Source organism: Oryx dammah, unplaced genomic scaffold (genome assembly GCF_014754425.2).
Source record: "Oryx dammah isolate SB20612 unplaced genomic scaffold, SCBI_Odam_1.1 HiC_scaffold_2, whole genome shotgun sequence".
Lineage (NCBI taxonomy): Eukaryota > Metazoa > Chordata > Mammalia > Artiodactyla > Bovidae > Oryx > Oryx dammah.
In genome coordinates, this window is record NW_024070186.1 from 145,952,358 (window position 1) to 145,965,932 (window position 13,575).

The 13,575-nt window shown below is 37.9% G+C and overlaps 1 protein-coding gene across 2 annotated transcripts in view; it reads left to right on the plus strand.

Moving 5' to 3' along the window:
- The window catches only part of GABPA (GA binding protein transcription factor subunit alpha), a 40,462-nt gene extending 30,297 nt beyond the window's left edge, over positions 1-10,165 (plus strand). For both annotated transcript variants that reach the window (XM_040227587.1, XM_040227580.1), the window contains exon 10: positions 6,660-10,165. In XM_040227587.1, coding sequence (XP_040083521.1) covers positions 6,660-6,888 — 229 coding nt within the window. In that variant the 3' untranslated portion in view covers positions 6,889-10,165. The remainder of the gene's footprint in view (positions 1-6,659) is intronic.
- Positions 10,166-13,575: the final 3,410 nt, after the last annotated feature.

Below are 13,575 nucleotides of genomic sequence, written 5' to 3' on the forward strand. Positions count from 1 at the left end.
TATAAGTAACTAAAATGCTTTATTTTCAGTGTACTTATTACTCAGTGTCAAATACTTTGCTAACTATCTAAAGATCCTTTCTGTGTAATCAGAATTAAAACCGTCATTTTTGACAGTTGATGTGATTGTGTACATGCTGCTAAGTCACTTCATTCGTGTCCGACTCTGTGCGACCCCATGGACTGCAGCCACCCAGATTCCTCCATCCATGGGATTTTCCAGGCAAGAGTACTGGAGTGGGTTGCAAGTCCCCTCAAAATTACATATGAATTATTAGAATTAATAATTAAGATGTCACTTGTCTGCAGTTGGCCAAAGTTTCAATGCAGTAGCTGCCTGAATAAGTTTTCATAGAACTTGACAAGATAATTATAGAATTTATATGTGAATCTAAAGTGGCGATGGTCAGGGAGGCCTAGTGTGCTTCAGTCCATGGGGTCACAAAGAGTTGGAAACAACTGAGAGACAACTGAACTGATAAAGTGTCGTGAGAACCAGGACACCTGAAGAAGATTAACAAACTGGACAGACTTGCTCTACAGGATATAGAGAATCACTGTAACAGTAAGACAGTGTGCCATTTGCTTGGGATAGACAGAAGACCCAAGATTAGAATTGATAACCTGAATAGAACAAAAAATATAGGAACATTTGATTTAAAGATGGCAGTAGGGAAGCGACGTACATTTCAGTCAGTAGTGCTGGGACAGTTGACTATGCATATTGACCCCCTTCTTCATAGCATACTGAAAATCAATTCTATGTAACTTGTAGCTCTAAATTGTGAAAGTAAAATAGGGAAGCATCTAGAAATACCTTCTTAACTTTCAGTTCAGTTCAATTCAGTTCAGTCACTCAGTCGTGTCCGACTCTTTGCGATCCCATGAATGGCAGCACGCCAGGCCTCCCTGTCCATCACCAACTCCCGGAGTTCACTCAGACTCACGTCCATCGAGTCAATGATGCCATCCAGCCATCTCATCCTCTGTCGTCCCCTTCTCCTCCTGCCCCCAATCCTTCCCAGCATCACAGTCTTTTCCAGTGAGTCAACTCTTTGCATGAGGTGGCCAAAGTACTGGAGCTTCAGCTTTAGCATCATTCCTTCCAAAGAAATCCCAGAGTTGATCTCCTTCAGAATGGACTGATTGGATCTCCTTGCAGTCCAAGGGACTCTCAAGAGTCTTCTCCAACACCACACTTAAAAAGCATCAATTCTTCAGCGCTCAGCCTTCTTCACAGTCCAACTCTCACATCCATACGTGACCACAGGAAAAACCATAGCCTTGACTAGCCGGACCTTAGTCGGCAAAGTAATGTCTCTGCTTTTGAATATGCTATCTAGGTTGGCCATAACTTTTCTTCCCAGGAGTAAGCGTCTTTTGATTTCATGGCTGCAGTCACCATCTGCAGTGATTTTAGAGCCCAGAAAAATAAAGTGTGACACTGTTTCCACTGTTTCCCCATCTATTTCCCATGAAGTGATGGGACCGGGTGCCATGATCTTCGTTTTCTGAATGTTCAGCTTTCAGTTCAGTTCAGTCGCTCAGTCATGTCCGACTCTTTGCGACCCCATGAATCGCAGCACGCCACGCCTCCCTGTTCATCACCAACTCCCGGGGTTCACTCAGACTCATGTCCATTGAGTCCGGGATGTCATCCAGCCATCTCATCCTCTGTTGTCCCCTTCTCCTCCTGCCCCCAATCCCTCCCAGCATCACAGTCTTTTCCAGTGAGTCAACTCTTCGCATGAGGTGGCCAAAGTACTGGAGCTTCAGCTTTAGCATCATTCCTTCCAAAGAAATCCCAGGGTTGATCTCCTTCAGAATGGACTGGTTAGATCTCCTTGCAGTCCAAGGGACTCTCAAGAGTCTTCTCCAATACCACAGTTCAAAAGCATCAATTCTTCGGCGCTCAGCCTTCTTCACAGTACAACTCTCACATCCATACATGACCACAGGAAAAACCATAGCGTTGACTAGCCGGACCTTAGTCGGCAAAGTAATGTCTCTGCTTTTGAATATGCTATCTAGGTTGGTCATAACTTTTCTTCCAAGGAGAAGCGTCTTTTAATTCCATGGCTGCAGTCAGCATCTGCAGTGATTTTGGAGCCCAAAAAAATAAAGTCAGACACTATTTCTGCTGTTTGCCCATCTATTTCCCATGAAGTGATGGGACCGGATGCCATGATCTTCGTTTTCTGAATGTTGAGCTTTAAGCCAACTTTGTCACTCTCCTCTTTCACTTTCATCAAGAGGCTTTTTAGCTCCTCTTCACTTTCTGCCATAAGTGTGGTGTCATCTGCATATCTGAGGTTATTGATATTTCTCCCGGCAATCTTGATTCCAGCTTGTGTTTCTTTCAGTCTAGCGTTTCTCATGATGTACTCTGCATATAATTTAACTAAGCAGGGTGACAATATACGGCCTTGACGTACTCCTTTTCCTATTTGGAACCAGTCTGTTGTTCCATGTCCAATTCTGACTGTTGCTTCCTGACCTGCATACAGATTTCTCAAGAGGCAGGTTAGATGGTCTGGTATTCCCATCTCGTGAAGAATTTTCCACAGTTTATTGTGATCCACACAGTCAAAGGCTTTTGCATAGTCAATAAAGCAGAAATAGATGTTTTTCTGGAACTCTCGTGCTTTTTCAATGGTCCAATGGATGTTGGCAATTTGATCTCTGGTTCCTCTGCCTTTTCTAAAACCAGCTTGAACATCAGGGAGTTCACAGTTCACGTATTGTTGAAGCCTGTCTTGAAGAATTTTGAGCATTACTTTACTAGCATGTGAGATGAGTGCAATTGTGTGGTAGTTTGAGCATTCCTTGACATTGCCTTTCTTTGGGATTGGAATGAAAACTGACCTTTTCCAGTCCTGTGGCCACTGCTGAGTTTTCCAAATTTGCTGGCATATTGAGTGGAGCACTTTCACAGCATCATCTTTCAGGATTTGAAACAGCTCCACTGGAATTCCATCACCTCCACTAGCTTTGTTCGTAGTGATGCTTTCTAAGGCCCACTTGACTTCACATTCCAGGATATCTGGCTCTAGATGAGTGATCACACCATCGTGATTATCCGGGTCATGAAGATCTTTTTTGTACAGTTCTTCTGTGTATTCTTGCCACCTCTTCTTAATATCGTCTGCTTCTGTTAGGTCCATACCATTTCTGTCCTTTATCGAGCCCATCTTTGCATGAAATGTTCCCTTGGTATCTCTACTTTTCTTGAAGAGATCTCTAGTCTTTCCCATTCTGTTGTTTTCCTCTATTTCCTTGCATTGATTGCTGAAGAAGACCTTCTTATCTCTTCTTGCTATTCTTTGGAACTCTGCATTCAGATGCTTATATCTTTCCTTTTCTCCTTTGCTTTTCGCCTCTCTCCTTTTCACAGCTATTTGTAAGCCCTCCCCAGACAGCCATTTTGCTTTTTTCCATGGGGATGGTCTTAATCCCTGTCTCCTGTACAATGTCAGGAACCTCATTCCATAGTTCATCAGGCACTCTATCTATCAGATCTAGGCCCTTAAATCTATTTCTCACTTCCACTGTATAATCATAAGGGATTTGATTTAGGTCATACCTAAATGGTCTAGTGGTTTTCCCTACTTTCTTCAATTTGAGTCTGAATTTGGCAGTAAGGAGTTTTTGCTTTGGCTCCATCCCTTCTTTCTTTCTTGACATTAGTGGATGAGAAAAGACATTAAATAGAACCAGAAGCATTAACCTAATGGAAAAGATCAATAAATTGGACTACATTAAAATTGAGAACTTCTGGCCATTAGAAACCATCAAGAGAGTTAAAGTCAAGCCTCATATACCTGATGTAAGACTCTTACCTGGAATAATTAAAGAACTCTTACAGATCCATAGGAAATTAGGAAAAATTTAGAGATTATCCAAATGGCCAGTCAGTTTGCTGACAAAGGTCCATCTAGTCAAAGCTGTGGTTTTCCAGTAGTCTTGTATGAATGTGAGAGTTGGACCATAAAGAAGGCTGAGTGCCAAAGGATTGATGCTTTTGAACTGTGGTGTTGGAGAAGATTCTTGAGAGTCCCTTGGATTGCAGGGAGATCCAACCAGTCCGTCCTAAAGGAAACCAATCCTCGCTGTTTATTGGAAGGACTGATGCTGAAGCTCCAATACTTTGGCCACCTGATGCAAAGAGCCAAATCGTTAGAAAAGATGCTGGGAAAGATTGAGGACAGAAGGAGAAGGGGACAACCGAAGATGAGATAGATGGCATCACAGACTCAATGGACATGAGTTTGAGCAAGTTCCAGGGGATAGTGAGGGACCGGGAAGCTTGGCATGCTGCAGTCCATGGGCTCGTGAAGTGTGGACACAACTTATCAGCTGCACCACAACACATCCAAAAGTGGCTAAAATGAAAATAATTGCTTGTACCAAGTGTTGATGAGGATATGTAGCAGTGGGAATACTTCTACACTTTTGGTAGGAGTGTAAACTGTGACCAGTAACCTAGCAGTTTATCTTGGATTTACCAGACAAAAATGTACATATATATTCATATGGATGCTTATAGCAGCCTTATGTGTAACATCCCCAAATCAGAAGGGGCTTCCCCAGTGGCTCAGTAGTAAAAGAATCTGCCTGCAATGCAGGAGACACAGGTTTTATCCCTGGGGTCGGAAAATCCCCTCATAGGAAATGGCAACCTGCTCCAGTATTCTTGCCCAGGAAATACCATGGATAGAGTTACCTGGTGGGCTGAAGTCCCTGGAGTTGCCAAGAGTCGGACACAGCTGAAGTGATTGAGCATGTAAGCATGCACAAAATCAGAAACCACCCAAATATCTTGCAACAATAGAGTGAATAAGTAAACTGTGATATACTATAGAATACTGTAGATCCATGAAAATGCACTGATATGGGTGAACCTCAAACATAATATTCAGTGAAAAAAATCCAGACCCAAAAGAGTGTATACTGAATTCATATAGTATCATGCAAATAACAGAAAAACTAAATTACAGCACTTACAGATGCATGTTTGGGTTATAAGAATACAAAAGCAGCAATGAAGTTATTATCATGAACGAGGATTGTGCAACCTTCTAGAGCAAGGGAGGGGTGATGATTGAGAGGGGCTGTGGAGGAGCTGTGGTTTACACACAGTGTTTTGTGTCCTGACTGGAGTCAAAGTTAACAGGTCAATGAATGTTCACTTTGTAATAAGTCACTGAGCTGTTCACTTAAATCAAAATGGCTACAGTATTTTAGCTGGATGACAAGCTGTTGGTAGTTTGTGGGCTGAGTTATAATTCTGTATTAATGTAGTTGACAAAAAAAGAGACACAAGACTATGCCCAATGTGTTACATCTCCTACTGGGAAAGTGGACATAACTATTATACTTTAGCTGTTCTGGAATTAGGGAAGATGACAATTTACTGCATGTAGTTTTTTGTTAATGGATTTTTGGTTACACTGAGTTACTTTTATAATAAAGTCCTACTAATGTGATAGTTTATACCATGTGTACTTTTGCATGTAGTTTCTTTTGTAACAGCTCTTCATCAAATGAGTGCAAATGCACACAAGTGGGCAGTACAGTTTTAAGATAAAGTCTCCAAAGTCTGCCAACCCAGAAGTTTTGACTTACCTTTTCCCTGTTAATTGGAATTGGCAGTGCACTTGTGTGTTTGTGTGTTAGTTGCTCAGTTGTGTCAGACTCTGCCACCCCATGGACTGTAGCTCACCAGGCAGTTCATAGGGGTAAACAAAGTCTTTTCCAAAGTATAATTCCAGTCTGTAAACCAGGTTTCTAGAGTGATTTCCTGGAGTGTGCCTGTGTAGCTTTAGAAACATTGTTTCTTTATGAAGTCCTCTTTTCTGTTTTTCTGGTCCTCTTTATTTTTTATTTTTTTTTTTTAAACCCTTCTGCTTACAGTTTTGAGGCTCCCCTATTGGTTTGGAGAATTTCTCTGGAAGGAAAGCTTTTAATATATTAAAATGATAAAGATGAAGGCATAGATATGTAATAAAGCATTTTTTACAAGACAGAAAAATGGACATTCCAACAACCAGAGAATATGTATATTAAAATTTTTTATTCATACAACGAGTTCTTAATTATCACCATAGCTTCTATTTTATAGTAGGCTATATGTGCCAGTCATTGTGTGCTAAGCACTTTACAGAGATAATCCTTTTAATCTTCAATAATTCTATTAGGATCCATACTTTTTAAAATCTCATTTTATAAATGAGGAATACAAGCTTGGAGGAAACAAATCTGGCTTTCCTGTAGTCACAAGAAAGATGTGAGGTTTTGAATCTTGGCACTCTGATTCAGACTCCTTGTTCTTGGATTCTGTTACTGCTCCTAAGGGTTTTTTTGTTTTGCTTATAATGTTTATTTTTAAATTCAGTGTTGCGGCATAATTTTTGAGAATATGTTTTGAAGATTTAGTACATAAAATTTTAGAGTACTTAGCATTGAAATTTTAGTGAATATTTTAAAGTTTCTTTGGATAACAGCGTTAAATATTTCTATATAACCTCATTGTTAGGTGCTGTTGTGATAGATATAATACTAGGTAGGCTTCTGTTTATGGAATAATCTGTGAAGTATTGTAAGAAGTCCAAATTAAAAAAAAAATTTATATGGTCGTAATGCCGTTTTCTCTTTTTAAAGGTATTATTACGATGGGGACATGATTTGTAAAGTTCAAGGCAAGAGGTTTGTCTACAAGTTTGTCTGTGACTTGAAGACTCTTATTGGATACAGTGCAGCAGAGTTGAACCGTTTGGTCACAGAGTGTGAACAGAAGAAGCTCGCGAAGATGCAGCTGCACGGAATCGCCCAGCCGGTCACAGCAGTAGCCCTGGCTGCTGCGTCCCTGCAGACAGAAAAGGATAACTGAACCCAGGACCTTCTGGGAGTTCAAGGTCTTTCTTAAAATGTTAGAGCAAGCATTGCTCTTCCCTTTATTACTGAATTTGAATCTTCTTTTATTTCTAGACTGTACAATCTGATGCATGATTTTTTTTATAAATATTTCATACTCTTGTGAATTTGGATCTTTTTACTTTGAGCATATATTTTAGAATATGTGTATGTTAAACAATCACCACAATGTCTTTAGGCTGATTCATTGTGGGATAGTTTGTTAACAGTCAGAAAAGCTAAACTGGTCAGTATTAATGTCTAGCCCTACCAAAAATAGCCAGTAGCATCTGAGGATGAAAAATAAACGAAGTATCTCCAGGAAACAGTCTGGCTTAACTATTAATATTTTTGAAAAGATAACTGTTTCCCCTCTCTGCTGCTTTAGATGTTGCTTTACATAAAAACCAGAAAATAGAATTTTTCACAGCTGAAGCATGTATGCCTGTTTCATCTAATCAAGCAGAGCTAAAGTAATCATATCCAATAAAATTATAATATTAATAAAATTACTAAGAGTATCATGTTATTAAAATAATTTATGTATTTGCAAGCAAAAGACAGTAAAAAAGACTGGCAGAAGAGCAGTGCTGAAGAAAGAGATCCAGGTTTAAATCTGGCTTTACTCAAAAGCCAATTTTAAGGATTTACTGTATAGATTATTCATAATGTCAGGCCAAGGATTTAAATTATTACAAGAGAGACATTAAATCCTAATAAACCAACTATTAAAAAATTCTCAGATGATCTCTGTTTTTCCTGTCAGAGATTTAAAAATCTGAAAAAGTATACCTCAACCAGAAATAAAATTTTGGTTTAGTTTGGTTTGTTATGGCTCCCTTTTTTAAAAAATTAATTATCCTATAGTGCTCGTTTATTATACAAAACAGCTTTCCTCGTCTTGTGTTTTTGATGAAGACTTTAAATCAGTCAGCAGTACTTAATCTTTCAAGACATGAGTAAATTACTTGCAAATAGTTCTAAAAGGAAAATTTGACCTCCAATACAGGCAGTCTTCTCTTAAAATTTCCCATTTATTTAATTTTTTCCTTTGAATATTACATATGTGAGTGTACAAATACCTGTATACATGTCCAGTTGGCCATCTTTTATATATATATATATATATACACACACACACACATATATATGTACACACATATAAACGAAGACATAATATTCAAAAGGCGATATTTCAAAACTCGCTTAGAAATCCTTTAAAAATTAAATAATTCTTACATACATGAAACACTTTTCCTACTACAAGCTAACACTGAACAGAAATGGCTAGAAATGTCTTTTTCTTACTTGCTTTGCTTGGTTTCCTTTTTTTCTCTTTGTGTTTTAAAGTATTATGCACAAATCATGATATGAGATACTTTAATCTTCTTATAGCAGAAGACTGATTCTCAAATATTACTCTATGTACCTTCTCCCTCATCATCTCCTTTAAATCCATCCCCTAAACAGCTTTATAAGAGCTCATTTAGTGCATTTAATTAACTAGGAGGAAAGGGCCACAGTAATGCAAGGAGCTGTTGTTGGCAGTTGATGCCCCCCAGTACTAAATAGTGGGTTGGAAAGAACCATAGGAGGCAGGGATCTTAGGAAGAGAGAGGAGGGGGAGGTGTGTACAACCTCCTTTTCTGATAACTTCAGATCATAATATTAAGTATTACACTGTGGGACTACAACATGTTATGTCAGTTCACTTATATTATTGTATCATGTCAAAGTCCTTTAAGAACAAGCAGTAGAAAGAATAAAGTCTGTAATTTCCATTTTTACTTTTTTATAAACACAGAATAGACTGACAAACTATTAGTTCAGCTTGGATGCTGTGATTGTAAGAATATCAGAGTAGAATAGCAATATGATACAGATGTTCTAGTTCAGATAACAGGTAGCTGAAAAGAGGATTTTTCACCATCCTCTTATGGGCTGGGAAGTTGACAAGTCAGTTACAGTTTTAAAATAATAATGATAAAGTCTACTTTCTGTTATATTATCAAGAGCTTAAAAGTATTGACTTTTGACTTAAAATACTTTGAGGGAGACATTATGTTAAACTTTTAGCCAAGTTGACAGATTTCCGTTACATCTATCTTAACTATATGTGTGTGTATTTTAAGGCAAGGAATTCTCCTAGATCTCTAAAAATCAATCTATTATTTCTTTTTTATTTTTCCCCTGTGTTCCTCAGATACCTTGAAAAAAAATTCTTTTCACTTTCTTCCTTTTGCAGTTTTTCTTTTATTCCTTGTTATCATTTGAACAATCAGTTCTCAAACACAATCTGATGCTGTTTTTTTTTTCTTTGGCTCTCTCCCATCACTTAATGCACCATAAGCAATGAGACTAATATTCCCAGTTGATTCAAGAAACTTCCGTTACTTTGGCTCAGCTTATAAACTGTGTCTATTGTGCTTATTGAGGTTGCAGTTATCAGAAGCCAAGTAGTCTTTTCTTTTATTGAAAGATGACTTGTATTTTGAAAGAAAATATAACTTATGCTATTCATTCTTTGCTCTGATTTTATGGATAAATAAATCTTTCAGAGGATGAAAGATAAAATTATTGGTCATTTCTATACCATATAAGTATAAAAATAATGAAACCTTCATTTTTGTTTTAAAACTTTCCACATGAGATTCTCATTGAGCCAATTTTTATGCATATCTTGCTAGCCTGAAGTTTAGGAATTTGTTGGCATCAGAAAATCAAACAGATCAGGGAAAATTGCTGTGTGGTTGATTGTCACATGAATTGACTCATCACATTTATTTTTGTGACAGTCCATGTCAGTTAATTAGGAAAGATTGTTTTTTTGCCCCTGATAAATGGTGAAATTCAAGTATGCTATTTCTTTAAAGGGTTGTGCCTCCAAATATTTTTGGTGAGGTCTGCTGTTTTTCATATTCATCATTTTATGCTACTGCCTTTTAAAAAGAACTAATGTATCTTTGAAATAGCACAAAAATGTTTTAAATTTCATAATTTTAAAATAACCTGTGACTAACTTAATGTCTTCATATCTAGAGGGTATAAAAATATTGATATTTCAGTGATATTTCACTCGCTGCCAGAAAAAAATATTCTCAATCTTTTGTAAGAGGGAGGAAGATTTTTGCATACATTTTTACTCTTTAAATAAAGACACTTATACTGTCATAATAACAATTATGTATTTCTTTGTGGGTTTTTTTTTTGTAATTTTACATAAGACAGTTATTTTCTATTTTTACTCAAATAAATATTTGTGCATAAAATGTAAAAATAGTAAAATGATAAAAATAAAACTATTATACAGTATATTTCTGTGTTTTTTAGAAGTTTTTTCCCCAGCATACAGATAGTCTCAAATTCCTGGGATATTTGGTTAGATGAAAATGTGACAGTTCACATCTGGTGTATTATACATGTGATTCCCATATACTTTATTTAAAAACTATTAATATCAATTTGGGAAGAACAGATTCCACTGAACTAAAAATAGGTGTTAGAGAGTTTAGTCTTTTTAAGAAAATAAATGAAAACCCCATAAACAAAGCTGAACTATTTCAGAATAGCAACAGAAGAAATAGTAACACTGAGTACTTATCTAAAGGCAAGTTGATGATTGTTAGAAATACTTAGTCTAGTTTGCTAGGTTTCCTTTTTGTTTGTTTTAAATTATGAAACATTGTATCTTTATGTTGGCTGTGGGTGCTTCAGCCAGGAGCAGAGTGTAGAGGAATCAAAGGGGAAAGGAGAAAAACCTTACTTTCACTTTTGTTTATGGTCAAGCAGTGATCACATTTTAACTGAACTGCTTTAAAAAGGAAATGGTTTCAGTAGAATAAATTGCTTTTCGCACAATCTAGTTTTATCTAGTTTGAAGTGATGAAAATCATCAGGTATATTTGTTCTCCCAAGACACTAATTTTTTTGTGTGTACAACTGTAAAACTTAATTTGCAAGCTAATAAGCACCTATTTAAAAGGCTTTTTTTTTTTTTTTACTACAAGCAAACTAATTTAGAACACTGCTTTTAAAGCTTTCTGCAGTGAAAGTGAAAGTCACTCAGCTGTGTCTGACTCTTTGCAACCCCATGGATTATACAGTCTGTGGAATTCTCCAGGCCAGAATACTGCCTTTCCTTTCTCCAGGGTATCTTCCCAACCCAGGAACTGAACCCATTGCATGCTGATTCTTTACCAGCTGAGCTACAAGGGAAGGCCAAGAGTACTGGAGTGGGTAGCCTATCCCTTCTCCAGCAGATCTTCCCAACCCAGGAATTGAACCAGGGTCTCTTACATTGCAGGGAGATTCTTTATCAACTGAACTATCAGGGAAGCCCTTTTATTTCCAATAAGAAACTGAAACTTTTATAAAAAGTGAATTAATGCAGGGAGGAGGAAATGAGTTTTTTAGTGGGTAGAAAGTTTGTTTTACAAGATGACAAAAGTTCTAGAGACTGGCCACACAACAATGAATATACTTAATACTACTGAATTGTACACTTATGTGTGGGTAAGATGATAAATTTTATGTGTATTTTTAAATTAAAGCTTTTATTAAATTAGAATTTAAAGATTAACTCACCAAATTGACAGAATACAGAGAATAAAAAACATTATCTTAGTAGATGGCAGGAAAAGTATATGTTAAAACTCAACATTCATTCATGACAAAACCTCTGGGCACCCTAGAACTAGAAGGGAACTTCCTTAACAATACAGAGCATGAAAAACCTACAGTTAGCATCATACACAATGGTTTGTTTTCCTTCTAAGATTCGCTGGCTTGCTCAGTCGCTCAGTCGTGTCTGACTCTTTGCAACCCCATGGTCTATACATGGAATTCTCCAGGCAAGAATACTGGAGTGGATTGCCATTCCCTTCTCCAGGGGATCTTTCCAACCCAGGAATCAAAGCCGAATCTCCTGCATTGCAGGCAAATTCTTTACATTGGAGCCACCAGGGAAGCCCAAACATGAAGTATTCCAGGCAGGCCAGAATACTGGAGTGGGTAGCCTTTCCCTTCTGCAGGAGATGTTCCCAGACCAGGGATTGAACCCAGGTCTCCCACACTGCAGACGGATTCTTTACCAGCTGAGCCACCAGGGAAGCCCAAGAATACTGGAGTGGGTAGCCTATCCCTTCTCCAGCGGATCTTCCCGACCCAGAAATCTAACTGGGGTCTCCTGCATTGCAGGCGGATTCTTTACCAGCTGAGCTACCTAGGAAGTCTAAGATTTCAGGAAAGGCAAATTCTGGGCTTCCCCAGTAGCTCAGTGGTAAACAATTTGCCTGCAATGCAAGATACATGGCTTTGATCCCTGCATCAGAAAGATGCCCTAGAGGAGGAAATGGCACCCCACTCCAGTATTCCTGCCTGAAAAATTTCATGGACAGAGGAGCCTGGCAGGCTACAGTGCATGGGGTCATAGAGAGTTGGGCAAGACTTAGTGACTAAACTTATACAACAACAAAAGAAATACTTGCTCTCACCATTTCTAGTCAACACTATACTTAAGACCCTACCTGGAAATAAGGCAGGAAAGAGAAAAAGCATATGTATTGTAGGAAATGAAACTGCAGAAGACATCAAATGTAATGAAACTCCTAAACACATTAAAAAAAATAGAATTAGTGAGTTTAGTGAGGTAAGATACAAGCTCAGTATACAAAACTCAGTTGCATGCTAGCAACAAATAATTGGATATTGAAATTAAAACATGAAGTAATTAGGGAAACAGCAAAATTTGTGTAAGACTAAAAAAGAAAGTGGAAAGATATAATTGTGAATTGGAAGACAATTTTGTAAATGTTAATTGTCTCTAATCCATAATCAACTCAAAATTCTGATGGTTTTCTTTGTAAACAAACATCGTAAAAATATATGTAAATAATATGTAAATACAAAAGACCCAGAATAGCCAAAATGATTTGAAAAAAATATTAGAGAACTTGATCTATGTGTAGAAAGCTTTGCTATTCTTATACTGCAAGATATAATGAGATCAGGATACATACAGATTGGTGAATAGAATTGTCCAGAAGTAGACTCACACATACATGGCTAATTGAGTTTTGATAAAGGTAACAAGGTTCCTGAACAGGGAAGAGATAGCCTTCTCAATAAATGTTATGACAACTGTATATATTTATGGAGAAAAGTGAAGCTGTATCCTTACCTCATGGCCCATAAAAATTGGGTGGCTAAAGATGGATCAACCTAAACATAAAAAGTCTCAAACTTCTTGAAACTTATACAATGTTGTCAATTTGAAAATAAAAACTCTTGTTCAGTTGCTCAGTTGTGTACAACTCTTTGTGACCCCATGGACTGCAGCACACCAGGTTTCCCTGTCCTTCACCATCTCCTGGAACTTACTCAAACTCCATTGACTTGGCAGTGCCCTCCAACCATCTCGTCCTCTCTCGTCCCCTTCTCCTCTTGCCTTCTACCTTTCCCAGCATCGGGGTCTTTTCCAGTGAGTTGGCTCTTTGCATCAGGTGGCCAAAGGATTGGCTTCAGCTTCAGCCTCAGTCCTTCCAATGAATATTCAGGATTGATTTCCTTTAGAATTAACTGGTTGTGACCCGGCGCACTGAGCGCGGGCGGCTGCGACCCAGCGCACTAAGCGCGGTCGAGAGGAGTTACCCCGCGTCCGAGGTCA